Source organism: Protomyctophum bolini, assembly GCF_963924005.1.
Source record: "Protomyctophum bolini genome assembly, chromosome: 2".
Classification (NCBI taxonomy): Eukaryota; Metazoa; Chordata; class Actinopteri; order Myctophiformes; family Myctophidae; genus Protomyctophum; species Protomyctophum bolini.
The window spans coordinates 38,032,640-38,060,553 of NC_137863.1; the positions used below are offsets into that span (position 1 = coordinate 38,032,640).

General features: G+C 41.9%; 2 protein-coding genes across 7 annotated transcripts; one reads left to right on the top strand and one right to left on the bottom strand.

The window, feature by feature from the left end:
* Positions 1-3,946: 3,946 nt before the first annotated feature.
* znf362a (zinc finger protein 362a) lies at positions 3,947-16,771 on the bottom strand. Of its 6 annotated transcripts, none has more exons than XM_080784386.1 (10): positions 16,665-16,771; positions 14,523-14,568; positions 13,209-13,272; positions 11,705-11,918; positions 11,235-11,363; positions 9,181-9,505; positions 7,951-8,175; positions 6,960-7,038; positions 6,553-6,711; positions 3,947-5,578 (listed from the first exon to the last, which is right to left on the bottom strand). In XM_080784386.1, the coding sequence occupies exons 2-10, from the start codon at positions 14,558-14,560 to the stop codon at positions 5,459-5,461; spliced, it is 1,353 nt and encodes a 450-aa protein (XP_080640512.1). In that variant the 5' UTR covers positions 14,561-14,568; positions 16,665-16,771; the 3' UTR covers positions 3,947-5,458. The 6 variants fall into 6 exon arrangements, with proteins under 6 accessions (XP_080640512.1, XP_080640510.1, XP_080640509.1 ...); XM_080784384.1 differs by having other exon boundaries at positions 11,705-11,924; XM_080784383.1 differs by having other exon boundaries at positions 11,705-11,957.
* Positions 13,674-27,860, top strand: LOC308334160 (uncharacterized protein; the record flags this gene model as incomplete). Its single annotated transcript, XM_080790755.1, has 5 exons — positions 13,674-14,475; positions 23,064-23,205; positions 26,445-26,594; positions 26,838-27,701; positions 27,856-27,860. The coding sequence occupies exons 3-5, from the start codon at positions 26,447-26,449 to the stop codon at positions 27,858-27,860; spliced, it is 1,017 nt and encodes a 338-aa protein (XP_080646881.1). The 5' UTR covers positions 13,674-14,475; positions 23,064-23,205; positions 26,445-26,446.
* Positions 27,861-27,914: the final 54 nt, after the last annotated feature.

Below are 27,914 nucleotides of genomic sequence, written 5' to 3' on the forward strand. Positions count from 1 at the left end.
GCCTTCGTCTTCGTCGATTGAATAATAACCCCCTTTGTTTGTATAGATTTGTATACTGGCAGGCTTATTTCTGTGGGTGTAAAGTGCAAGTTTATTCCTGTTCTTAAAAGTGTTATGAACACTCAATAGTATCCAAGAACCATCAATCAGCATTGTATTTCAGAGAGCATCCCTCATGTCATGATGAGGTAAGCTTCTCTCATCTTTAGAATTAATTCATTTATTATATTACATTTTTACATTTGACACTTTTGTGTATATATAGTATAAAAATAAACAAATACATATTTCATATAAAAAATGCTCACGGGATTAAAAACAGGAATATCTCACAGAGCCATGTTTGTTGTAATCCAAACGTATATACCAGTAAGAGGCGCAAACGCGGGAAGCGAACGCAGCTCGTACATATTTGGGTTTTTTAAAGATTTATTTTTAAGTTATTATTTTTTTAAGTTAAGTTATTTTTAAGTTAAGTTTTTAACTTAGCCATAACCATATAAGGAGTCCCCAAAGCATGGCCTACGTCCAAATATGGAGTGTGTTGCATGATTTGCATCAATCACAAACTAATCACTCAGCTCCATATATGGGCACAAAGGGGGGATACACGGACACACACACAGACAGACAGACAGACAGACATGATCTGCTAGGTCTCATAGTAAGTGCTCACTGAATTCGCAATCACTGCATTCGCAACAAGTGTGTGGGAATAGGGATAGGGTGGCCTGGCTGGGTGTATGACTTGACTACCGCGGCCTGAATGATTCAGCCCTACAGCCCTGCTGTGAGATATGATCTGGACAACAGATGTCAATATCAAGTTGAGGATAACATTGACCACTTCTGTGTCATACTTCTCTCTCCTTTCTTTTGTAATCTTTTGTCATCAGACGGACAGCTTGGTCATATACTTCTCTCTTTGTTGACGTTGTGTTAACTCATCCTCCTGCCGTTAACCCAGTGGAGAGAGAGAGAGAGAGAGAGAGAGAGAGAGAGAGAGAGAGAGAGAGAGAGAGAGAGAGAGAGAGAGAGAAGAGATATTTATTTTAATTTTCATTGTTTCACTATACCTTTTGGCATGTCAAAAGTAATCTAAGCAAAAGGACAGTGATGATGCAATACTGATATGATATTCACTCTTTAATTACAGTGGCCTCTTATATTTGAAGTGCAAGCACAAACCAGCAGATCAGTGTATACCAAATAAATACAAACTATAAATGGCTCCAGCAGTCATGGGACCAGACTCCTATTGCCTGCATGTTTTTTTTTTAAACATGGTACAACCTTATGAAATTCTCATACTCTCATCTCATAGTACCTATACCTACCTACCTACACCTACCTATACCTACCTAAACCTACTACCTACCTACCTACCTACCTACTACACCTACCTACAGTACCTATACCTACCTATACCTACTACCTACCTACCTACCTACCTACACCTATCTACCTACTTACCTACCTATACCTACCTACCTAGCTAGCTATCTACCTACCTATATCTACCTACCTATACCTACCTACCTACCTACTACTTACCTACCGAGAGAGAGAGAGAGAGAGAGAGAGAGAGAGAGAGAGAGAAAATATTTTTTTTTTGAGGGGCGCCAGCCCCTCCCACATTCTGCTTTTGGTTACCGTCCACAAACTTCCTCTTAAACAAACAAACTAAAATTCCAATTGACAATGAATGGAGAATTTTACGTCATAGGGACTATAATAATAATAAGTTGGTGCTGCTTATGCAAAATAATAGGAATCATTGTAAAGTATTTACACTTTTAATAGGAACAAATCATGCATGATTTAGAATGTCTAAAAAAACTCTCATAAATAACATCTATGGGCTCATATTCTATTCTTGTGACACCAACATAACAGTGGTGTAACACAGCGGTTGGGGCGTTTAAATCTTTATCAGACCCTGATGCACCACATTTCATTTAATGTTTGGCAACCAGAAAAACTATAGCAGTAGGCCCACAAACCGACTGGCCCCTGGCAGCACCATGGAGTCCCTGACAGCCACCACTCCCTGCTGCTAGATCAAACAACAGAAACAACAGCTCAATTCAATGGCTGGTTCCAACAACACAGCTGGCCCATGCACCTTGCATTCGCATTTGAAGGATGAGTGTACCAGTCATTGATGAGCCTCAGACCAGAGGAGCAGATGAGCTGCTACCATGCTACTGGAGCAGTGATTTGGCTGAGGATGAGCACAGTAACAACAGTCTACCTGGTAGACTCTATAAGATGGAGGGGAGAAAGGGAGCGCATAATAGGAGTTATGTTGCCGAGCTGCAATGCAGCTATCCCACCTTCCATGCTATCCAGGAACAGTTGGCAATTCAAGCCTTTGTTCAAAGACTAAATTCTGATTGTTTTCAATATATGTCTGTATTTGAATGCCCCTGCCTGCATCAGACAAGCCAAGTAGCAAGGCCATGATGCAGATACTGAGAGCCAGGCAAGGGGTCTATAATCTCTCACCCTGCCAGTACTGTAAAAACAGAGGAAAGGCCCACGCTACTGGCGTGGAGAACCGTACGTGTCACCATGCCCTTGATCCACTGTCATTAAACTACAGGAGGATGTCCCAACTCTTCCAGAACGTCAACTTGGGGAGGCTGAAGGACTGTATATCATTCTAGACTGTGAACTTACCAACACTTGTCTCAGTGCAAAGCTCTGATTGACATGATAGTCTCCCTCTCCTTGATCTGCCTAGTATAGGGACCTTGACAGAGGCACAACACCCACTGTATCGCATGTGGTCGACTACCAACATTTACGTCCGAATACTTTCCCAACCCAAAAGCGACAAGAGGAACGGAGAACAGCAGCATTTACAGTGGCTGATGAGAACTGTGTGCGACAGCCCTGCTGTCCCCTCATGCCCTGAGAGACAACCTGCACCGAAAGCAGGACAATGCTGTGATCCTCAACCGGGTCTAGAGTTGAGAAGCTGGTACCCTCGCTGCCCTGAGTGGTCTACACTGTAGCACCTTTGGATATAGACACAGCAAGATAGTGGCAGTGAGCCAGCCTCGCTGTCGTCAATGGATTGCTGTATTACACGTGGCAGACATCAAAGAGGAGGGTGAGACACAGTAGCTCCTAGTAACTTACTCCTCCTTACTAGGCAGGAGGCAAACCATAGTCCTAGAGACCTCTCAGTGCCTGCTATCCCCAAGAACACACACCGTGGACTTGTCTATAGCTGGAAGCCTGGAGGAGAGGGGCAGTGACTTGGCCAATCACTGCTGACCCGCCAATTGGAGAGTGTAGTGGTTGAGGTTTGAAACACTCTAAGAAGGTTGGAGACCACCTGATGACCTCTCTTCCAGGCCAAGGCATCCATTCAAAATTATATATTATTATATTCGCATCTTTGATGGATTTACAAACTGCCTCCATTCTAGGTGGTGTATCCACCCCTACCAAACCCAGCTGTTATGTAAATCGATCATTAACAACACATTAAATTAATTAAATGTACTCACCCCAACACAGTCACACCTGCAGCAGCGGTGGCCGAACGGTTTGCGGAGCGGTCTTGATACCGGAAGGTCGCCAGTTCGAATCCCCGGAACCGGCACGTTAAAATTACCGCTGAAGTGCCCTTGAGCAAGGCATTGAACCCCTACCATGAAATGTTCTATGAGCAGGGTGTGGCTGTAAACAAGCATCTCGAGCTTAGTCCACTTCCCTGCATGGGTAAACAAAGAACTTTGCTTTGCAAATCGCACCCAGACATCAGCAGACAGACAAAGAAGTTTAAAACACACTGAATAAGCATAGAATGAATAAGATTGTAAGCTAACAAGGAGAAACTTTTATGTCATAGTAAATTAAGTCCAAATAGAAAATCTACAAACACTTTTTGAACACCACTGGTATAGAGGAAAGAAGATCTTTAAACACAACCTGCTGTTATATGGTTTTTATTATAAAAAGGGGTTAATATACTTTATTTACAGTATATATCATGCTGTGACATATAAAGCAAATGTAATGTAATAATAAATGTACGGTGAACCCTAAAATGAGTTAAGGCTTAAATGCATATAAAATGGCAAGAAATGTTAATATGTAAGTAAAATGAACATTCCAAAAGAATGAATACTTAAACAAGGATGACTTTATGTAATGATACTTGAAACGCCCAAGAGAGCAATTTCATCATTAACTCATCAATTGGTTTACTGACGTTTTGGTCTTGCCATTACATTTTTACTGTGCATATTCTAATTAAGTACAAAATGGACAAAAGGTACAGTGCATCATTCGATGTAATAATAATAGTACAATATTTATAAATATTAGCATGAACTTTGGAAGAAAAGGGGGTATAAAAACAATATTACATTCCCGGGACTCTTGACCAGCACACATAAAAGATGATTTATTTTTCCATTTCTATTTCTCTATTTATTTATTTTTTAACAAAGAACACAATGTGATTTAAGAATGGTAGCACTTATAGGAAAGCATATGCTCTCATGTTCATCACATTAATATTAATACTAATACTGGAATGTAACACTTGGAGAATCTCGACTCAGTATTGTTGAGTGTCTTGGTGCGGCTCACACCAGTAAACCAGGCTATAAAGGATTTCTATCCTTTCAGTGCTCAGGTCTTTCATTATCACTACATGGCAGTACTTATAAATTAAGTGAGTTCTAACACTTTTAAAACTTGATTCAAGAAATACCAATTCCAGATTAAATTTGCGAACTCACAAGGATTGCCGTAAGCATTTTTGCTTCTTCTTCACACAACACAACAAAATATATGGTTGAGAGTAAAAATATTGACAAATAAGTATTCAAGATAGACATAAAAGTGGCACAGTTTGCATGAATACAATTGGTATATTCATCTTTATGGTCACTTATCCTAGATAAAGGAAGACACGTTTTCTAATGCAAATATATCTTTGCAAAGACTTGAGTAAAGACAGAAAAAGGACTTCTGTATATAAAAAGCAAAAATTATCCTTTTTAACACAACAGTTCAACATGTTACATGTAGCTGCCTGGAGCATTAACTATTTTTAGTTGTAGTTAGACAGAATACTAAAATAACCGTTTTGGCCAAAAAAACTTCTGGCCTGAAAGTGCTGAGAAAATCATCTTTGGATGTCCCCAATAATTATCATACCTGGCAAGAAAGCAAATACCCACTAACCACTTTGAAACTGGCCCCTCTATTTTGGGAATGTCATTATAAGCAAAAAAAAATCACATTTTCCAAAATAGCAACAACACATTGCAAATGCGACGCATTGCGAGACGATTTTTCGCATGACAACATAAAATAGGGCTTAAGTGGTTAGAAAAAACCTCCCTCTCCACAAGGTACAAGCACAATCTCACCATTCTTTTCTCTGACTGTAGGGTGGGAATGCCAGAGGGGTCAGGACGGGGAGGTCTTTTTAGATGAGGGAGATCCGGATAGGGATGTTGGGGGAATCCGTCCTCTGCTGTGGAGAGTGATGACTCACCAGGTGTTCCACCACCGTGTGTTTGGACATGTGCTTCATAAGATAGGTTTCCTGAAGAATGGGAGAGAGAACAGCTGTCGACATCAACACCTGCTGCCACCCCACAAAGTTCTTTTCAGTAAACAATTCCTCCGGTCACAGTTTTATACTATAAAACATGAGATACTTAATACTATAAAAGATATATGACATTTTTAAAATTAAATTTAGTTTATGCGGCTCGGGGTGAGAAAATAAGACTTGTTCAGTGTGATGCAAACTTTATATTCCGCCATACGATGGTGTAGCTGAGCTTGTAGATCATGTATTTTCAGCACCCAATACTAGTGTATCAGAATCAAAATTTATTACAACTTTATTGTCACATCACAGGTTTGATATATATCTCCTGTTTCTGTAGTGTGAGGTAGCTACAAGTACACCTGGACATGACACTAGTATGTCAGAAGGACTTACAGCCCTCACCCAATCTAACCCTTGATGCCGAGTACCAAGCAGGGATGATTTATAGTACGATTAATTAATCGGTAGCATAATCGGAAATATAAATGCCATATCGGTATCGGAATGATCTAAAAAGAATACAGATTATTTCATCGGTTTTCACCAGCAAAAAATTGAAAAACATTCTACATTTAATTTGTGTACTCATCTCAGTCAGTAGTCATTCAGTTGTGAAAACAGACACTTGGAAAAGAGTATAGGTTTAACTGCAAGGCCACTGAGCTGGTTACACAGGGGTAAAACAGTGGATGAAATTTGTTTATCCATCTTTTTTGTTGGTAGAGCATCCACTCAGGATTTGGAAGAGTCTCCATTTGATCCCTGGCTCCCCCTTGATAAGGGATCGAAATGTCCTTGAGCAAGATACTGATCTGCTCCGGATGAGCCAGTTGCATGGTTTCCTCCGTGAATGGGTGAATGTCATGCACAATGTAGGCATGTCTGCGCACTACTGTATATAAAAGCACCATTTTACAATCTCATTTGACCACATATATATATATAAATGGGGCTTAACTCACTGAAGTGTACGCTCGACCACACATGCTGCAGCAGTACGCCTTGGCGTTCTTGATAGCGTGTACAGACATGTGGATCTGCAGTGAGGCTGAGTCTGAGTAGGCACGGTAACAGTTGGAACACTTGAAAGGCTTGTCTTTGTTGTGTTGTCTCTGGTGAGACTGTTGCAGGGAGAGAAAACACAATTACACACTCTGACTCATACGACGCCACAAAACCTTTCCTTTTTAGAGGGATTTGCAGGACGTCTAGTCTTACTGTTTCACAAAAGCCCACAGGTGCATCTCATATCATTAGTCAGCTGAAGTAGTGAATAACATGAACCGTTGTACAGGTTGAGAAAAACAATGCACACTTTGCACAGTGAAGGGAGAAGAGGCAGAATGGCCCCCTGACAAAAATGATTTACCTGCAGATTAGAGAGCTGAGTGAAAGCTTTTTCACATCCTGGATGGAGACATTTATAAGGACGGTCTCCTGTGTGGATTCTGAAGGAAATGGAAACAGTGATACGATTTTAGCCAAAACATTACAGGCCTTTTACGTTTAATCAAAACAGAGGCCAAAGACAACAACCTCTCAGCATCTCATCATAAGTGGCTCCACTATTCGCTGATTCAGAAAAGATTTTCAGCTAATCCTAGCAAGCTTAAGATGCAATACTGGGAGTTTCCTTCCATGCAAGCAGAAACATATGCTGTGCTATACGCATGATACAACACATACATAGATTTAACTTTGTTGCTACATTCTTGCTTAAACACTGTAATTAGTGAGCACTAGCCTCAAATGACTTTACTCGGTGTCGGTGACAAACAAAGAATTTATGAAGTGCAACTTTTAAACATCAGTGTCTGACTGTAATTGACTGTGTATGGATCAGATCACACCCAAAATCTGAAAAGTCCCAAAACATTATCAAATGGTGAAGTAGGGCTAATTTTGTGAAAGGAAGCGGTTTATTGGGTAAAGGCTGTCATGTTGTTCATGGGATAGTAGTTCTTATGGTAGTTCTCCATTTAGATTGTGTATGCCATTTTGGCCTTAACAGGTGACATTTAAAAAAACCTTATTGAAAAAAGAAAACAAATCCAAAAAAAGCAACCTTGAGAAGTGTTAAAATGAGGAAAAAGATAGGTTCTGTGTAGCACCTAGTTTATGCTCCATTGTATACCAGATATCAAGTCATATTCCTTGGGAAGTTGATACACTTGAAACAATTCTGACAAATGGCATGTCTCAGTCTACAATGCATTATCTCATGATAAAGCAAAAGGGGAAGAAAAAATGATAAACCAGCACATAAACAATATTGTTCTAACGCAGAACCATACAAACCAAGATCACAGTATAGATTTTGTGATAGAAACTGGAATAACGAGTGTAAATAAAAATGAGACCTGGTGTGCTGCTGTAGATGGGAGAGCTGGCGAAAACATTTCTCACAGTAGGAGCAGTGATAAGGTTTAACACCGAGGTGTATGCGGAGGTGCTGGGCCAGATACGATGAATTGGCAAAGGTCTTGGTGCAGTGAGGACACTTGTGGGCTTTTGCTTCTGTGTGGATTTTGGAGTGGAGCTGCATGTCTGACTTGGAGAAGAAGGTCAAAGGGCAAACTTTACACCTGTCGGGAGCAAAAAAAATAAACACACAAAGCAGACACATAAGCACGCACTCATTATTATATTATAAAGTATGTATACAAAAATTACAAATGAAACCAAATTGACCCTTTGGTTTCATTTGGGTCAAGAGTGCTTTTCACATTACTTTCTAATATTCATGCAAGTAAAACATTGAATCACGAGGATCTCGAACTTCAGGTGGCCAACCTGTGACATCAGTCATGACATTCAGTGCCACCTGTTGGACAGAAAGTGTTGTGCAGGTGCCAGAGAAAAAGGACAAATAAGATAATAAATAAGCGTGCGCGCTCTGTGTGCACGCCAGATTAAAAGGAGCATTCAGTGATTTGAGTGATTTGAAAAAACCCTCAGTCTGCCCCGGTAACAAGATGTGCAAAAGCATGCACTACAGTGGGGGGGACACTTTTTTTTCTTCCAATTTTTGAATAAAAATGTAATATTACGTTCTGGCACAGGAGGGTTGTGCTGCTAAAACGGATTAAAACGTTTTGGCACAGAATGTGTGAGATAAGTCACCAATGACATACTGCATCTATGATGTAGGACTCAAAATTTTGGCAAGGTTTCAGTAAAAAGCAAGTCTCTTGCACACCTAACGGCAACAGGTGCGTAGGAGAAGACTGAAAAGGGAAAGATCTCCCCCACACCGTTTTCAAATGCAGTAAAAAGGCTTTTAATAGGAAATCACAACGTTTCAGTCTATAATCAGGCTATCTATATTATTGGGCAAGGTTTTAGCCTAGTAATTAGAGCCCTGTTGACTTCCATTATCAAATGAAAGTTAAATATTAAGTATAAATCATGTGGAAAAGCAAATAGTGGAGGTACTTCTGTGGCCTACTGGCAGAGTGCACAAGAAGGTTTGGGCTCAAGGTTTGCAAGATTAGCTCCAGCCACTCCGATAGCGGCTAGCCTCTTGGCAGAGCAAACACCATGAAAACAAAATTGCCAGCAAAAGGGAACATTGCACTTGTCTCTCCTACCTGTAGGTTTTTTGTTTGGCTGTAATGGTAACACAATTGTCGCTGCCTGATGCGAGGATGGGATACGGCACCACTAATAGAGGAGAAGACCCGTTCTCCGCTTTTATTTTTTTGCGGCCTCGCTCCTGTTTGGGAGGAGGACCCAGGAGCCCAGCAAGGCTGCAGTTGTTTTTGCCAGGATCTAGCCCATTGATGCAGGACAGCCCTGAGATGAAGTGAGGTGAGGGCCCTCCACAGAGCCGGCCCTGGCTGCTGGAGGTGGGCGTGGTCTGGGTGATGACCTCCGAAGGGCAGAGGTTACCGGTCCTGGATGCCAGTGCCACACCTGATGGATATGGAGGTGAAGAGGGAGGGAGTCATTTATCTGCCATCCCTGTTTTAGGCAACTCATAATAATTTGTCACAATATTATTTTTGGAAAAACTAAAAACTGAACTGTCAAACATTCCAAAATAGTGGAAATACCCAATATTAACCATTAATGGCTTAATCAATAGTCAATGGGGGTTAATGAACCATAAAAAAAGCATGCAAGCGTGTATTCTGTTATCCACATAAATGTTGCCTCAATCAGGCAAAAGGTGTTTTTTAGAACATTTAAATGTCAGCTTAAAACCGGTTTTAAGCTGAACATACAGTAGAAAGCTTAAACTACACACACAACTTTCAACACTGAAAGCAAAGAAAACAGTATGGGCGTGTTAAGGCCCGAACACAGCAAGCTGTCTTGTACATGTCGAGCGATCAGATTGGGATGTTAAAATGTGTTGAAAGCTGCTGCAAACACACTGCCCGTCACGTAGAGACAGGTAATGTAATCATATAATTCATGTGTAATGAACGTAGTTTTTGTTTGACAAGACAAGTGAGCTTTGTTCTTGCAACTGTGACATTAAATGCGATTTTCATTGGTCAGAATTAAGTGCTTTCCATAAGATAATGTGAAGTGCCAGTGATTAGGTTAACAAGTGAGCTCCCTCTTCTTTCTTTTCTACCTCTCTCCCACAAAACTTGCTACAGGAGCTATGGCAGCCATTATAAATAAAAGGATGTCTGTCATCTCAATCGATCAGTGCATTCCATAAAATAATTGAATCTTTGAAGTGTCCTCTCTCTCTCTCTCACTCTCTGAACTAGCTCTCCCTCTCAACTCCCTCCTCCCCTCTCTCCAACTAGTCGGCTGCCGATTTAACTAAGCAAATTTGATGACTGACTCACGCAAACGGCTGACTGCCACCAATAGCGCAATACACACTGACACCGCAATGATGTACTGAAACCATTGTTTCTTTACAGATACCCACAACTTTAAATGTGTGTGTGTGTGTGTGTGTGTGTGTGTGTGTGTGTGTGTGTGTGTGTGTGTGTGTGTGTGTGTGTGTGTGTCTGTTTCTATGTGCAGGGCATTGCTGAAAATGAGCACCTGTGCTCAGCTACTTCCCTGGGTAAATAAATAATTTAAAAAAATCTAGGACAGTGGTGTAAAATGCACATTTGGTTCCATTTGTATTATGTGGGTCCTTGAAATTAAAACGTTTGAAAACCACTGCTCTAGGAATAAAAAATATATAGTTAATAATCCATTAATAATAGCTAAAGGGCAGCTACAAGTTTGTAAAAAATAATAATTTAAATAGTACAGCAAGAGTATAAAACATTAAAGCACGGCCCAGACTTCTGGCCTAGCACTTTGGGAACCTAGGTTCCATTGCAGCCTGACAATGCCGTGTTGTGGGTTCGAGTCCCTATCCCGACCACCTTTGCTGCGTGTCACTCCCCGTCTCTCTCTCCACATTCCCTGTCTGCATAGTATATTCCATCAATAAATGTAAACAAAACTTTAAATATTATTGTACATGAAAAACGCCTTTAAGGAGAGGTATATTATCAGATTCTCACACGAGTGTGCTAAAAAAAAGAAAGTGTGCCGATGAGACCCCTCTTCTCTATAAACTAGTTTTTAAAATTAGAGCACCTCATCCTTTTTTGTATCTCTTGCCTCTATCCTTGGATATCAGACAGCTCTGGGCCGAACTGTGACACGATTACATTACCTGAAAGGTGGTTCACTCTAGACGACGGTTGGTCGATGATTTGCCGCAGATGCCAGTCTTCCCACAATCCTCTAGCTTTAATAGCTGCCTTATCGTCCAGATTCAAGTTGACATCTCCCAGAATACGTCCTGTAATACACCATTCATACCCCCACATAAACAGTTACACATTGTAATAACATACAGAAAAACGTATATATGTGTAGTGTATATACAGTATAGTATATAATACAGTAGGTGATCACATAAATTATCTTTTCTATTCCACAGGACTGGAGGTGGAGTAATAAGTTGGCACAGAACGGACATAGTATGTATATACAAAAACATATCTGAAGTATGGGTATATTTTACGCACGTCACATGGCACACCAAGGTGTGTTGATTGGGTGGGTTGACAGAGGGTTGATTCATAGATATATAGATATGAATCAACGATAGCGGAAAGGTGGATATTCCGATAAACACACCTGTGACTGAGCTGGAGGCGGGGCGGGCGTGCAGGGCGATGTCGGGCTGAGACTGGTTGTGGCCGCCGTGGAGTCCCGGCGGGGTCATCTGTGGCGCTTTGGGAGCGGACATGGCGTGCTGGCCTCCCTCCGTCTGCTGCGTGGGGATCAGCAGCTGCTGGGAGGGGGCGTTGGTGGGGGCCAGGTGTGACGGTCTGATCTTCTCTGCCATCAGCTGCTCCTTGATTTTATTGATCAAGACTAGGTTATCCAGCTTGACAGCCAGGAAACAACATAGAATAGCCATCAGTTCAGAGTGTCCTTCACGCTACTCTGGTGCCCTCTAGTGGACACTACTTGACAATGTATCCATGGATTAATGCAAAAAATGTAATCTCACGATGTTTGTTAGGCCAAGTGAGTCCTAAAATGCCACTGATATACTATGCGTTGTGTCCCATAAAAGATTAGCACAACATGTAGAATTATTATGTTTTGGTAGATGTTGCAGATTGATGGTGAGATTGAACATGCATTATATATTACTGTAGTTAGACCACCAAATGCTCTTTAATAAACGGACAATTAGCTATCTACCGGCTTAGCCTATTATTGGTGCATGACATGCTTCCACAGAAGACATGCTGACTTCTATGGAATCCAAATGACTGAATTCAGTTGTGGTGAGTGGTGACTGTGTGTGAACTTTAACCCATGTGTGTATCCAGAACTCCCTTGAATGTTCCTGAGGAGCAAGAACTATCCTACTGTATATGATACCCCATAGTGCTATTCTAGGGCAAACATTTTGCAAGAAATAGCCAATAGACACCTTAACAGACGACGTCACACTGATAAGCAACAGCATGTGTGTGCAATGCATTCCGGCAGCACAAGAACCCTGCCTCTCATAAGATGCAATGGAAAAGTTCTAACTGCACTCACATGCAATCGAGTCAATAGAGTACATAGGGTATATTAAAGTGGTTAAATACTGCACGTAAAATAAGAATCACACCCGTGTGAAGTGAGTGGTGCAACACTGTGTGTGGGTCCCCCGGGGGGTCCCCGGAAGTTCCAGACCCACAGGATCACGGCCAGGGTGCCGGCCCGGTTCTGGCAAGCCGCCCCACGTCCAAAACGGTAGAGAAATGACAGAGTAATTACAGTACCGTGTGGGGGTCCTTCTACTGTACCCTCTACTGTACTGGCACACCCGAAATCATCATATATACAGTTAATATGTGCGTGTGTGTTTGTGTGTGTTAGGTTGCACACAGGTGGTGAAAAACAACCATACTATTTTCGTGCTCATACCCAGGCACCCAGCTACCCAGCCAGGCACACACATATCTCCGTAAGGGAGTGGTTGCACCACTCAAAATAATACAATAAAACATAAGTAAATAATTCTTAACACTGCTTACTGTGAACACTCATAATTCTGTATGCTTCCGTGGATCTCCTGCCCAGCGTGACAACATGCACAGAACATACACAGAAACAGTGTCTCTCAGTCACTCACCTGGCTAGGCATGGCAGTAGGTGGAGGCCAGAAATATGGATTGTTAAAGCGAGGTTCAGCCATCCTGGAATCAAGAAACATGGTGGGACCGCAAAAAAAATTAGCCACTTAAACGCAAGCAGCCGCATGGGGGGGGAAACCTTTGTAGAAAATAACAGATCTACAAGCCTTGTAGAACGGCTATTTTCAGCAAAAACAGTAAATGACACTAGTAAATGGCCCAGAAGGACTCCGCTCAACCACGTATGGGGTGTAAACCCTATACCTCGTTGACCTGCAGAGTCCCTCAAGGGTCTATACCTGGCACCCCCCCCCCCCCCCCCCCCCACCCCCATCTAAACCAAATCTCTTTGTGAAAATAGACAATCTTCAAGCTCACCACACATCGCGTTGTGAGCTTGTACATCAGCCATTTGTTTCTGACTGTTCTGTCCAGAATAGCAACGCTAAGGTTCATGTGGTTAAGTGATCTGGCATGGCAGGAGTTGCTCACAGCCGCTGTTACTGATACCATAATGTGAGATGATGTCATGGGGTATTTAAAAAAATATATGTTTGTATCAATTACAGTATTTCATCCTTTTCCGAGAGCAAGACGAGTGTTTTGTTTCCAGCCACGCTAAATCTAACTATAGACCAGGCCATTATCCTAACACTTTGTCTGAGTCAAAACTTCATCAGGGTTGCCCACAGATAACAAGAGGCAAGACGTTCTTAACCACTTAACCAACCCAGCTTCCCTAAACTGGGCATGTCATAATATGTGAACAGTGCACATTCTGCCAAAATAGCGGTTCTACAAGTATCTATTGTATGGATGGACCATTTGCGGCAAAGAGATTTGGTATAGGGAAGGATTTGGTATGGACCCCCTGGAGAACAGAATTAAAATGATCAATCCATATTTTGGCAACATTTTCCTCAGGATTTTTGTGTGTGTGTGTGTGTGTGTCTGTGTGTCTGTGTGCATGATAGCCGTTTGTGTGTGTGTGTGTGTGTGTGTGTGTGTGTGTGTGTGTGTGTGTGTGTGTGTACTGTATATATATCTGAAACACTTATTATCTGTTAAACCGTTATCTGAGAGAACAGAAATGCTCAACCAACAGGGCTCAGCTCATAATCTACTGTGTGACTGACTCCTCCTCTCCATATAGGCCCCAAAAGACAACCTCATGTCAGGGGAAACGAGAGACGTCACCTCAGAATACAACATCAACATGACCTGTCAACTGAATGATACGAGATGCGTCTAATCTCAATTGCTGAGGTCAGTAAATCCAACTTAATGTACAGTTTTTATATAGAAAGATAGACCTTTGTTGATCCCACCACGAGGGAGATTCAGTTGTCATTGGCAGTACTGCATAATGACAAAAAAGGGAAAAAAGATAGTACGAATAAAGTAAACAATAACAAAAATAAGAGTACAGCGATAACGTAAAAGGTATTAGGAATAGGGTACCATAAACAAAAATAAGATTTTGTGTCATTCATAATTGCTTGGCCCTCTGCACTTGGACTGACTTCAATAGCACTCAGAGCAAAGATACGTTACATGATATGGACTCTAATAGAAGACATTCAAGAAAAGGCAATACATTTGAAAGGAAAAAAATCTACGCAATAGTTGATCAATCAGATGTTTTTTTTCTTGCTAGGCCTACCTGTCTCCAAGGCAGAGAGAGTTGCTTGCTCATAAAGCCGTGATCTTAATTTCTTTCTTTCCATAGATTTTCTGTCTCTTTTTTTTCTCTACCAAGCCTCGTGAATTTCTTTATACGACATTCTACATTGTATGTCTTGGCAGCGTTGACCATACCAAAGTCTGTTTGACTTAGCAGAAGCATAGCACAGTACATTTCTAAGAGCCAAGACAAACACAAACGATAGGTCCAGGCATATGAACACAAACCCCAAAGAATATTTCTCTAATGATGCCAATGGGTGTCAGTTTCAGGCTCTTTGCCTCTGGGAAACAAGCTGAAAAGTCAAGATAGTTGGCTGCTTCTGATATGACGTCTTTGTCTATTTTTTTCCCCTTTAGGGGAAGGGGGGCATATTTCACTTTTGTTTTGTTTTTTTTAAGTATTAAGTAAACGTTTACTATGTGAAAATAGCTGGGTGGTCATTGTATTGGGGCCTATGCGTCTATATAGCTCCTGATTGTGAGACAGGCCAGGTGTATCGACATTCGACAACTAATAAAAATGTTTTTAAACACAATAGTACAGTATGCATTACTTAAATTTAAATAGCTTTTCATACGAGATTAAATGTGAGGATCATAAAATGAAATAAAAATGTGAGGATCATTGTATAACCTTGTCAAGGGAACATGGGTCTAAGACCCCACGTGTATTTCCTGTCAGTTAGCCTACTGATATTCACAAACACTGCAACAAGAAATAAACTTGGACCCATTTACAATGTTGTCAAGTTACGTGTAGGTCTATTCTAATAACAATAAAACCTTTCAACAATATGTTGGATATACATGCTATAACCATACCAATTGGTCTGCTAAATAAACCATGTAGCCTATAATTAGGTTAATGTTAAACAATTCCTGAACCATGGGCAAAGACTATTTAATTTCGAGTACGAACTGTCGTCCAAGTCGGAAAGGAAATGTTATTTTAATTAGCGCAATTTTACAAGATCACAAATTCACAATCATACTGAAATGATTGCATTTAAAGGTGGAAGGGGGAAACGCTCTGAAAGAAAGTTGGATTAACTTTTCCTTTCTCCTATCAGAAAGCATTTATTACGAGCTTTAAAAGAGACAGCTACAGCTAAAGACTAATACATGACATCTAAATAAACTGATCGGGAGCATCTAGCTACAGTATAGGCCATAGGCTATCCTCATCCTCGGTGCGTCTGTCTTCACAGCCTCTCCCTGCACATTCTCAGACAGTTTATTAAAAAATGTTCAGACAAAAGAAAAACAAAAATGGCAGCCCGTCTTATTTTTATAAGGACAGGACGCCATATTCTGCAGATCCGAAATTATAAGGCACATTTATTTGCCTGACAAATTCGAATGGTCGCGGTGCGTTGGGATGTGCCATCCGTTTATTTGCATTAAGTGTACGGATGATTGTTTACTTTGATTTGCAGGTTTGAATAGCCCGGCTCGAGGAAGAAAAAAAAAACCTAGACACTTCCTACTACAACAATCATCATGCCTTGCAAAATGCATTGCGTTATTATTATGGCAACTGCAGTCCCGTACGTTTACTTAGGCTACAGGGAAACCGCTTCGTGGCACATAACACAAAATTGTGTTTGCACAATAATGGCAAAATACTGTCTTTTTCAAATATGCTCTAGAAACGGTATTTTTTTATTAGAACTTTTTACGACTCAAACAGAAACGATCAAGAAACGACATTGGAACGCCGTGCATCTCAGAAAAATGTAAACGAATTGCATCCAGTAGTGCACACGTACCTGAACCTTGGATATAAGATGTATTTTATAAATGGTTAGATTGTTCTTTCTGCTTGCTTCTGTCGTAGTTCAGACCTTCCGGGTCGCCTACTGTTCACTTCTGGGTGCTGCAGGTAGAGAATTCGAGAATTCAGTGAGCCGAGATATTTTTAACCCATTTTGTTTTTCCAAAGTATACCAAATATAGCTAGATTAGATATGTTTTATATAAAAACTGTAGGCTGCTGTGCTGTATTGAGCTATAATAGACGTTAAACGTGTGCAGTATTGTAAACTTACCATATTTCATATACAAGGCAAAGGATGGATGTGGATGCCATATGATCAGATTCAGATCTCTTCCCTGTAAACATCAATGATCATACACTATATCCAGTTTAAGCAATAATAATAGCAACACGAAGTGTGAAATATGTGCCTTATAAATTAAATTATTATATTTGTCAATGTAATTCATATACATCCATGTCATAGCCTATCATTGTAATATAAGCCAGTATAAAATGTTACTGACATCATAGCCATTATATTCCTTGAAAAAAGGAGGGGGGTCTGTAGTATGTGATGTAGTATGTGAATATGGCAGGTGTGCGAATATTTCTGTTTCTAAAAACATTCCTTTCACATTTATACAGCATCAAAATAAAATGTAACTACTTTTAATATACATTGAGTTTCCCTTCAACTTATTGTTTATGATATGCTATCCACAACTTTTGAAGTAGAATTTTGGGTAACACTTGCAGATAAGGTTCATGAAAAATGATTAACTAATGCTTAACTAATGTATTAGTTAATCATTATTTCATGAACCTTATCTGCAAGTGTTACCGAATTTTGTTTTCCAAATGAGCATAACAATATAAAGAGTTCTGATTGTGAATCCGAGTGGTTCTTTAAATGGGCACAAATTTTTATTATATTGATTTATATTTATATTAGACTTTAAAAATTCAACATTATTAAACAATCAACTATAATAGTCTACTGAAATAGCAGGCTAACTGCCCACATCAGCAGCCAAGATGTGGGCTATTGGGCAGGTATTAGAAATACTACTGACATGACATCTTGTAAAATCACGGATAAATAAGATGATAAATAATATAAGGTCCCATACCGAATCGATCTCAGGAGATGTTTGGGTCATGAAGAACTGAAAATGAAGAACACGAAAAGATGAAATTTAATACCTACCTAGGTTCCATCCTGGAGGCAAATCTTTCCGGTGATAAAATGGCCACCAACGTAATCAAAAAAGTCAACCAAAGAACAAGATTCCTATACAGGATCTCCTCAACAAAAACACCTTGAAGACCCTAACAGGAGCCCTCGTACAAGATTTCTTTGACTATATGCATGCACCTCCTGGACGGTACCACAGCACCTATAAGGCCCTTAAAACAAGGCTCCAGACTTCCCAAAACAAACTGGTCAGGCTACTACTTGGCCTCACTCCCCGAACCCACCTCACCCCTGCCCACTTTGACAGGCTGGAATGGCTTAGGGCAGGGATACTCAAATAGATTTACCTGTGGGCCACATTACAAAAATGGCAAGGGGCCAGGGGCCAGTAGATAAAATTACGACATTAATGATACTTGATAACTTCTCTCTTTCAATCGCAGATTACCCATGCTATGACCTTTTTCATGAAAAAAAATGAGTAGTGATATGGCTGACTGAGTAAAATATAACAATCTACCTGAAAATAGATAGCTATAAGTGAAGAGCAATTTCCGCAATTACCATTTCCGCAATTTCCATTTCCGCAATTTCCTCAATTTCCATTTCCGCAATTTCCGCAATTTCCATTTCCACCATTTCCGCAATTTCCGCAATTACAATTTCTGTCCGTTTAGCTATAAAATTATGTCAGGGAATAGGGATACACAGTATATGTCTTTCATTTGCATTGCATCTCCCCCCTTTTATTTTCGTTCGAGTAATAGTACAACTCTAATAGTATTACTTATAATAATGTATATAAAGATAACTTCATTCAGATTTATTTATTTTTATTTCATTTTCCAGATTTTCTTTTCTTCTTTTTTTTAGATTTTCATTGGTGGGCCAGTCATAATGGTCCCGCGGGCCTGATGTGGCCCGCGGGCCTGAGGTTGAGTATCACTGGCTTAGGGTTGACGACAGAGTACAGCATTTTGCAATGGGTCTGGTCCACAAGATTCGATACATCACCAAGATAATGCATGTACCTGTCTAAATACTTCCTTAATGTCAACGAAGTCCACACCCACAACACCAGAGGGAGTTCAACAAACCATGTGCAACCCAGATTCGGCACAAACAAGGGTCTTGACTCTAAATTAATTCCGCTCCTATGACACCAAAATGTGGAACGCACTACCAACAGTCATTAAGACATGTGAATCCAGCTTGACTCCTTCAAAACTGCTCTCAAAGGGCATCTACGGATGGCTGCAATTCGTAACTGGCCCCCGTAAAATCTGAATCCCCCCCTACCCTTTCCCCCCTCACTGTATACTGTATGTTTCTTTTTACCTCCTCTATGATGATTTGCTGTTGACTATATAGTTGTTTATATTCGTACGTCTCTTAATTTAATGTTTTGATGAATTGAAAATGGTGGACCCTATTGTAAACAAGTGTAATGCTTTATGGTGTCGTCCACTCACAGTTAACAGGTTTTTGTAATAATAATAATAATAATAATACATTTTATTTATAAGGCGCCTTTCAGGGCACTCAAGGTCGCCGTACAGGTTAAAAACAGCACAAAAACACAGTTAAAAGCAGAACAAAACACAGATTGCAGCAGAAGACACAGGTCATGCAGAGTCATAGGCCTGCCTAAACAGGTGGGTTTTGAGGTGAGTTTGGAAAATAGTGATAGAGTCCATGTTTCTGATGTCAGGGGGGAGGGAGTTCCAGAGGTGAGGGGCAGAGCGGCTGAAGGCTCTTGACCCCATGGTGGACAGACGGGCTGGGAGGACTTTCAGGGTGAGGGAGGAGGCAGACCTGAGAGACCGGGTGGGGATGTTGACGTGGACAAGGTCAGACAGGGGCCTATTTCACGAAACTTGGATTAGAGATTAAGCCGGGCTTTAACACATATCCTGGCTTAATATATCCTGGATCAGTGCTTAACCGGTTTCATGAAAGCTGGTTGATCTTGCCAGATTAACTTAACCAGTTAACCTGGATATGTTGAGGCTTGATTCGGTTTCATGAAAGTGATGCTACATAAGTTACCATGGGAACTTATGCTTTGGACTTAGCCTGCTCCGGACCAGGCTAACAGCCAGGTTTAACCTAATCCTGATGTCTTTACTGTTCATTAAGCAGTCAAACTGATCACAAACCAATGATGTTTTCCAGATGTATTCAATTATTATGGGTTTATGTTGCCTTATTTGTATCGGTCTGCATTAAAGGACTAATTTAAGCACTATATAAAATCAAATAACCAAAATATATAGGCTGCACAACATCATGACAGCTTGTGAGCTTGTAGATCAGCTGCTTTTGGTGAATGTTCCCCATGAATAGGTTTGCTGTCGTGCAAGTGCACGGTTAAGAATAATAATTATATTATATTATTATTCTTTGTAAAAGTGAAAACCACTAAATATTACCATTACTCATTGTTTTACAACATATTGTAATGTTTCACCCACTACTAGTCCTACATACTTACACCTAGAAACCCCATTCAAACCTATTTAGGTTCATCCTACGGTGGACATGTGTGCCTGAAAAGGAATCTTTGAAATGTTTCATAGTTTTAGAAATATAGTGCTTTCAAATTTGAGACATTTATAGGCAGATAGTGGCACTTCAAAAAATCACTTTCACCTAGAAACTCCATTCACACTTTGTAAAATTCAGCTTACTGTGGAAACACATGCTGGAACTTTTTACTTTGAAATGTTTTGTAGTTTCGGAGTTATGTAACTTAAACGCCCAATGCATTCTCAATGGCAATAGAACAAACTTTGGCATGCTAACCCATGAACCTATGACCCTCACCAGTCTGGCCCCTGTCTGGAAAACAACCCCCTTCCCCAAAGGTAGCTCCCTCAGAGGAGGGAGTTATGGCCAAATATCACAATGCGACAATATCATTATGCTTACAATATTAAGAATTCTGTTTTAAGTTAATAGTAGTGGTAAAATGTAAACTATATTTTTGGGGTAGTTAATCATTCAGTCTATCCACTATTGAGAGTATGTTCTCTCTTTAATTACAGCAGCAGTATTTATTTTAGAAGCTTAAGTCCTTGTATCAGTTGGTCTTGAATAGATTAGTAAAGACAATGAGATATACAGAAGGGGGCTGTAATGCAACTATTAAGGATGCAAACTGCCTTAATACCCCATGAAGAAGAAGGATCAGTAAATCTTTGATCCACAGAAGGGGTCTAGAGACAACAAGCCAGACTGTCTATTAAGCCAGGCTTGCTGATCCCGGCTCGCCAAATCCGCCAATTCTGAGCCTCGCTTGGCTTTAGTGGAACGGAATAAACCAGGCTGTAAAGATCAGGATTTAAAAAGCCTGGCTTTGGCCTATATCCTGGATTAGTTAATCCAAGATTCGTGAAATAGGCCCCAGGTATGGGGGGGCGAGGTTATGGATGGCCTTGAAAGTATGGAGAAGGATCTTGTAGTCGATGCGTGATTTTATGGGAAGCCAGTGGAGTTGGTGTAAAACAGGGGTGATGTTCTGGTGATGATACGTGCTGCAGTGTTCTGGACCAGTTGGAGTTTATGGAGAAGGTTGTGGGGGAGACCAAAAAGAAGGGAATTACAGTAATCCAGACGGGAGGTGACGAGAGCATGAACCAGGATTGCAGCACTGTGGGGAGTGAGTGAGGGGCGAAGGCGGTTAATGTTTCTGATGTGGAAGTAGGCAGACCGGATGGTGTTGTTGATGTGGGTGTGGAATGAGAGTGTGCTATCGAGGACGACACCCAGACTCTTAACCTGAGGGGAGGGGGAAACTGAGGTGTTGTCTATGGTGAGGGTGAAACTGGGTTGCTTGGAGAGTGCGGATTTGGAACCAATGAGGACTACCTCGGTTTTATCACTGTTGAGTTTGAGAAAGTTTGAGGTGAACTGAAACTGGTATTAGGTATATTTTCTGCCTATTCGGGCCGAAACCGAATAGGCCGAAAATGCAATTTTTTGCCATTTTCTGCCGAATATTTTCTCCGGACGAATATTCTGTGCATCACTAGATGAGATATACTTTATTAATCCCCGAAGGGAAATTGAAGCGATACAACAGCATAATGTGACACATAAAACAAGCTGGACAGACAGAAAGAAACAGTGGACACACTTGACCAGGACCAGACCATAAGGTCCCCTAGTGGTGTTCTTCTTCCGTCTACAGTACTAGTCGACCTACGAGCTCACAATGCGTCACAACGTTCCCCCCAGAATAGGGATGCTGGGGTTCAAGTGGTTAAATGCCAAGTATAAACAATTATTTTCAATCTGTCCTAATGGAAACAAACTTTCCTCATGCAATACTGTGGATGAAAAGGTTATTTACAGGGTGAACTGAGCCAAAAAGGTTTGAGAACCACCGGTGTACACTGTACAGCATGAGTCCCATGCAGTCCCTCATGGCATGACTGATATTTACAGACAGTGATATTATATCTATAATCCTCTCAGGAGGAGCATCAGAATGAACAGACCGCAAAGCTTTTACTAATATGCTCTGTGCTGAGTTCAGCAGGAGATGGCAGCAGTGTGTCGTAAGCCGTGTGATCACTTGTCTTGCTATTTCAACAGGGAGAGAATGGCCAGGTGAGTTGTTTATAGTGTACTGTATATAGATCAGCAATCTGTGTGGGTACATGAGAATATGACCTACTGAAATAATTGGCAAAACACTAAGATTTTAATAACATTCATATTAAAAACTTTCTGTAAAAAATAAATAAAACAATCATGGTTTTGGTGAAACCATGAAAAAGAGCTTGTGTGATATGAGTAAATATATTATACTTTGTTTAGTTCCGTTGATCCAAGCTGGAATACAATCGATTGATGCTCTGAAAATGCTTTCAAGAGGGCGTTTGTCCAGAAAGGTTTGGGAACTGCTGTAGTAGATTTGTAAACTGAACAAATACAAATATTGCCAGAATAAACCTCTGCATGTGCAATGAGACATTGCCAAAAACTGTTTGTACATGTGCACAGTGACTGCACACATCACCATATAATTGCCCCCCCCACACACACACACACACACACACACACACACACACACACACACACACACACACACACACACACACACGCACACACCAGTGTTAAGGTAGTTAGTTGTTGGACTGGTTTTGCAGTATTCTGTACAAACAACCACACCCTCTGAAACACACATGTGCTCTCTCTCTCACACAGGCCAGGTGCGAAGTGGAGAGACAGCCAGGGGGAGAGTCTTGTTAACCTCAAAGGGGAGGGACACAGGGGAAGAGAAGAACACATAGGATAAAATATTTGACTCATTATTGACATGCTGCACTGGGGGCTCCTGTGACCACAGGTAAGGGCAGCATTCACAACCATTTATCTCTGTATGTAATGTCAATTAACCTGTTTGTTGATTGAGGTGTGGTGTATGTCATTTTGATGTACAGCTTTTATAAAGCTATGTATGTCACTGTACTGTACCGTTAATGTAACTGAACTGCTCTGGTACAGTATCATCAATGTTCAGAATAATCTTTGGGGTTATAATTTGCATACTTACTTTTACCTCCACCGAAGCAGGAATAGAAAAGGAAAATCTGCAAATGAAATTTACAACTTGATTTTGCATATGGCTGTGGGGAGTTGTACAGCACCTGGTTGGACAAAATGTGAAAATGATATCCGTGAAATAAATGCAGACCGTAGTTTTTGAAAGATGAATCTAACATTATTATTTAATAGTTTGGTGTGTGTGCGTGTGTGTTAGTCCTTGGGCCAAGATCCCAGATTTCACATATCGGTACCAACTGGGGCGGCAAATTCTAGTTGTGATTTTGTTTTATTCCTATACATCCCTAGATTAAGTTTTGATATGTGATACACCTTGCTGACTATACCTTTATAGTATTCGTCACCTCTTAAAGTAATAGACTGCTGCTGTTCAAAACCGAGAAAGTTTCTTCCCTAGAAATCATCATAGACCCGATTGTCGGGTCTAAATAATCGCAATGTATTTTCTAATTTAGGACACTTTCATATTGGTGAAGGTTTGTAAAGACTGTGTAATAGGGCCTGGTTCTATGGGGTTATGCTTCATTCGCCCCTGGGCCGTCCGTCGGTCAAGGAACATTTGACAGGAGATTTGAAGTATAGTTACTGGCAACTTTGCTGAGGTTGTAGGCACAGGGTGGTAAAGTACAGGCATACTATACTGTACAGGCATCGGTTTGCAGTATGGAATGGTCTGATTCAGCTTCAGTGTGAGCTCATTCTCTATGGGTTTAACCAGCCAGTTGGACTCCAGTGACTGCTCAACACAGCTCCAATCTGGGTATGGAGAGGAGTTGCTTGGGTGCAACTCTGGACTGTGCCAGGGGGAAGGACAGAAGGACTTGGCCTCGACTGTCCTCAGGGTTTAGCTCGGTGACGGAGCCTGCAGCCACCAGCTTCTGGATCTCTGTGCTGTAGGCTCTTGCATGCTCTGGATCTTTAGTCAGTCGATGTTTTAATAATAATAATAATAATAAGCCGAGGCATGTCTCCCTTGTGCAGAAAGGGCGTGGCATATGGAAGAGGGCCCCTGTGGTGTGTTCAGCTGTGTCTGCTGGATCATGGTGCTGTGGAACAAGGGGTTTGCTGGCCCCGTCTCTGCGTCCATGAAGCTTGTTGTGTGGAGACGGGAAAGTTCCCAGGCTGTCGAGGGGTATAGGTTGCTGCATAGGACGGGTCATCTTGATGGTGGAAGCCATGTAGGTAGCTCTCTGCTTAGCTGCCAGGGTTGGTGGCTGACTGCCGTCCTTTACTGGTGACGCTTTGCGGCTGCTAGCAGACATCACATCTTTTCAAATTCAGAGACTTCCTGTTCCTGTTCCTGTTAGATCTTCACTGCATGGTATAGCATATAAGAGTGCGCTTAAGTGCGCTTAAGGTGTTAAGAAACCTCACTCATATCACCACTGTAACATAACATACAGGTACAGTTTTTTTTCAGTCATTGAAACGGCTTAGCGGGCATGTCTGACGCCATGCTCATGTTGTCCAGGGGTAAATGGAACATTCAGCTCGAAGGACCAAATATTGTACCACCAGTGCACCCGCTCACCCTCGTCCACCTACCCCACCAACCAGTTAATCAGCTGTTACACAATGGAGATACGGTCATAGAGTGCAAATACTTCAGTGTCATTACTGGTTACTGTCAGGTTAGAAGCATAGACAAGTTGAGTCTAGATGTGAATATAAAGAGATGGATCTAAGAGACAGAGGGAGATTGTTCCAATCAAATGGGGCTTTGTAGCAGAAAGACCTCCGTCCAACCACATTGGAGATTTTGGGGATTTAAAAGTAAGGGTATTGTAGATGTCTTTAGTGGATATGACAGTGATATGGGGGTTATGCTTCATTCGTCCCTGGGGTGTGGGTCACTCTCGACTCAGGACACATTTGACAGGAGATTGAAGAGTATATTATGGCAGCTTTACTTAGTTTGTAGGCACATGGTATTGGGGGTTGCTATACTTTGGTCCGATCGACAACCTACCCGGCTCACCCTAACCATAACCGCGAGCACGGGGCAGCACACCTAAACCTAACCCCAAACCCTATCCCGAGGACCAATGCTCCTTCGAACCAATGATATGTCGGAGTCGGACCAAAGTATGCTCCCCGAGGCTACCACAGACATGAGCTGCAGAATGAATGATGGGTTGAATGAGTGCGAACTGTGTTGAACTGAGTCTTGAACTGAGTGCGACTACGAATGACTGTGTCACTGATTCCTGAAAGAACTGCTCCACCACCAACTAATAGGCCACAGCCACGTTAGTGTTTAATTTATAAAATAGCAACAGTGTAACGTCCGAAAAGAGTGTTATATGGCATTTAACATGCTATTGGCTGTCTGTGTTCTTTTTGGAATTAATGAAAATCCGCCTAAAGAGGAAAATAACAAAAATGTCAAAAAAAATCAAAAAATCTATTACATGGAAAGGCTATCATATTTTCATTTACTTATATTGATCCTATAAACAATTTAGTATATGTAAGGTTTTGTCGCCCCAAGTGGTACCGATATCTGATCTGGCCCAGGACTACCGGTATGTGTGATTATTTTGGGGTGTGTGCGTGTGTGTGTGTGTGTGTGTGTGTGTGTGTGTGTGTGTGTGTGTGTGTGTGTGCGCGTGCGTGTGTGCGTGAGTGAGTGTGAGAGAGAGAGAGAGAGAGAGAGGCAACCTGTAATGTAACATTTAGGGCAGAAGTGCAGTCCAGGGTACACTCCCTATTGTACACACAAATATTGATCTGCAGCCATGGGTCAAAAACATCTGGATAACACACACCGCGTGTAGAATCATTTAAAAAAGTCAGAAAAGATCCTCTCGCTCGTACAGTGAGAGTTCGTTTTGTCACAGCATGTTTAAAGTTAAAATAGTAGGGAACTCTGCTAAGCGTATTGTTAGCCGAGTTCCTGGCATTCCAGGGATCTTCTGCCCCGAGGGGGAAAAAGGAAGAGCCAGAAGTGGATGAAGTTTGTTGATATATAATTGCTCTCTGTCCTGTGGTTTTGTGTTTTGTGTGTGTTGTCCCATGCAGCCATGGATGGTGTGTTGGAGGGAGCTACTGTGTTGTGTTTATGTAAGCTTGCCTGCAGCCTTCTCTTCCTGCCCTCAGTGACCGCGTCTCTCAGTCCAGTCAGTTTCTGTTGCTGTTGCCTGCTCCTCTTCACAGACTTTCTCGTCTCAGGTAAGAGCTTCCCTCCATGTCCTTCTTGGCGAGCGACATGCTCATTCAACAACTAAGTATATATGAGGCTTAAGACTCTTTTATTATGTTTCTCGCACACATTGCATCCTTTGATTCCATTTTATTATGTTTCTCGCCCTTTGTTTTATCTTTGGTGACATACAAAAGGCTTTGCAACTGTTTAAAAAGTGATATACAAATAAGGTTTATTATTGTTAAAGATTATTATCGTCTTTCATACAGTACTTCTAACTGTCCTGTGGATCGCTGAGTCCTGGCTACCTGATCAGTCCCTGTCCGGTGACTTCAATGCCCTCCGCATCCTGCTGTTTCTCTGCCGTACATATGGGGCAGTACTGATCTTGACCCCTCCTCTGATCGTTGTGGAGTCTGTTGGGAGACTTCTGTGGCCCCTCGCTGAGGCTGGTCACGCCGCGGACGGATGTGAGGGCGCTCCGACACCATGTTCTGGCGCAGCGAAGGTGTCTGCGGAGGCGAAAGAAGGCAACGTCACCGACGAAGAAGAGCGAGAAGACGAAAAATGGCTGCAGTGCCATGCCGTTTGCTACATGTGCTGCCTGACGGTGTGGGTCGTCTCCGCCCTGCACGTGAGGCGGGGGTGGAACTTGGAGGTGGTGCGGACCGCTGCCTGCATGTACACAACCGACTCAAACACCCTCCTTGTGTGCCTGCCAAACCTGCTCACCGGCTCCTGGCCGAACCTCATGGAGCCCTGCTGGAGCCTGGCCTTCCTGTCCTTCCTCTCCCTCCTGTTGCTCCTGACCGTGGGCATGGGCCTTCAGAGGCGGCGCCGCGCGAAACCACACGCCGAGAACCATTACGGTGGCTGGTGGCACCTCGTTCCAGGCCTCGCCGCGTCACCCAAGCCTGTGAGCGGTGGGACTGTGTGCGTGTCAGTGTGGGTGTCAGTGCCGGGACCAGAGCCGCCTGTTGTTGACCCGGAGAAAGCACACAACAGCTGCACTGTTCACAGGTCATGTTCCTGGAGCGGCATGCAGATGCCACCGCGTCACCATGGAGACCTCGTCCTCCTTTCATGTGTGGCTGCAGACGGGGGAGGACAGGAGCACAAAAGGACAAAGGGAGGTATACCATTGACATATTGCACAGAGCAACTCACAGACCCACCATACTGGAGCCAGTGTGGGTGGCAGCTATGGGGCTTTCCCTGCCTGGGGGTGAAGATAATCACAGGGTTGGTGGGTGTGCTCTCTCTCTGCGTGCTGCCTCTGAACCTCAGTGTGAATGTTCTACTGATACGAACCATAGAGTCTGTGCTGGCAATGGCTATGAAGTCCT

Bases quoted from the DNA above. Each gene is read 5' to 3' on its own strand.
- znf362a (XM_080784383.1), bottom strand. From the start codon at position 14,560: ATGACAACTGAATCTCCCTCGTGGTGGGATCAACAAAG. The intron at 13,273-14,522 runs GTCTATCTTTCT...TCTTGATTCCAG, and splicing joins TCGTGGTGGGATCAACAAAG to GATGGCTGAACCTCGCTTTA. The intron at 9,506-11,234 runs GTAATGTAATCG...CATATCCATCAG, and splicing joins TAGAGTGAACCACCTTTCAG to GTGTGGCACTGGCATCCAGG.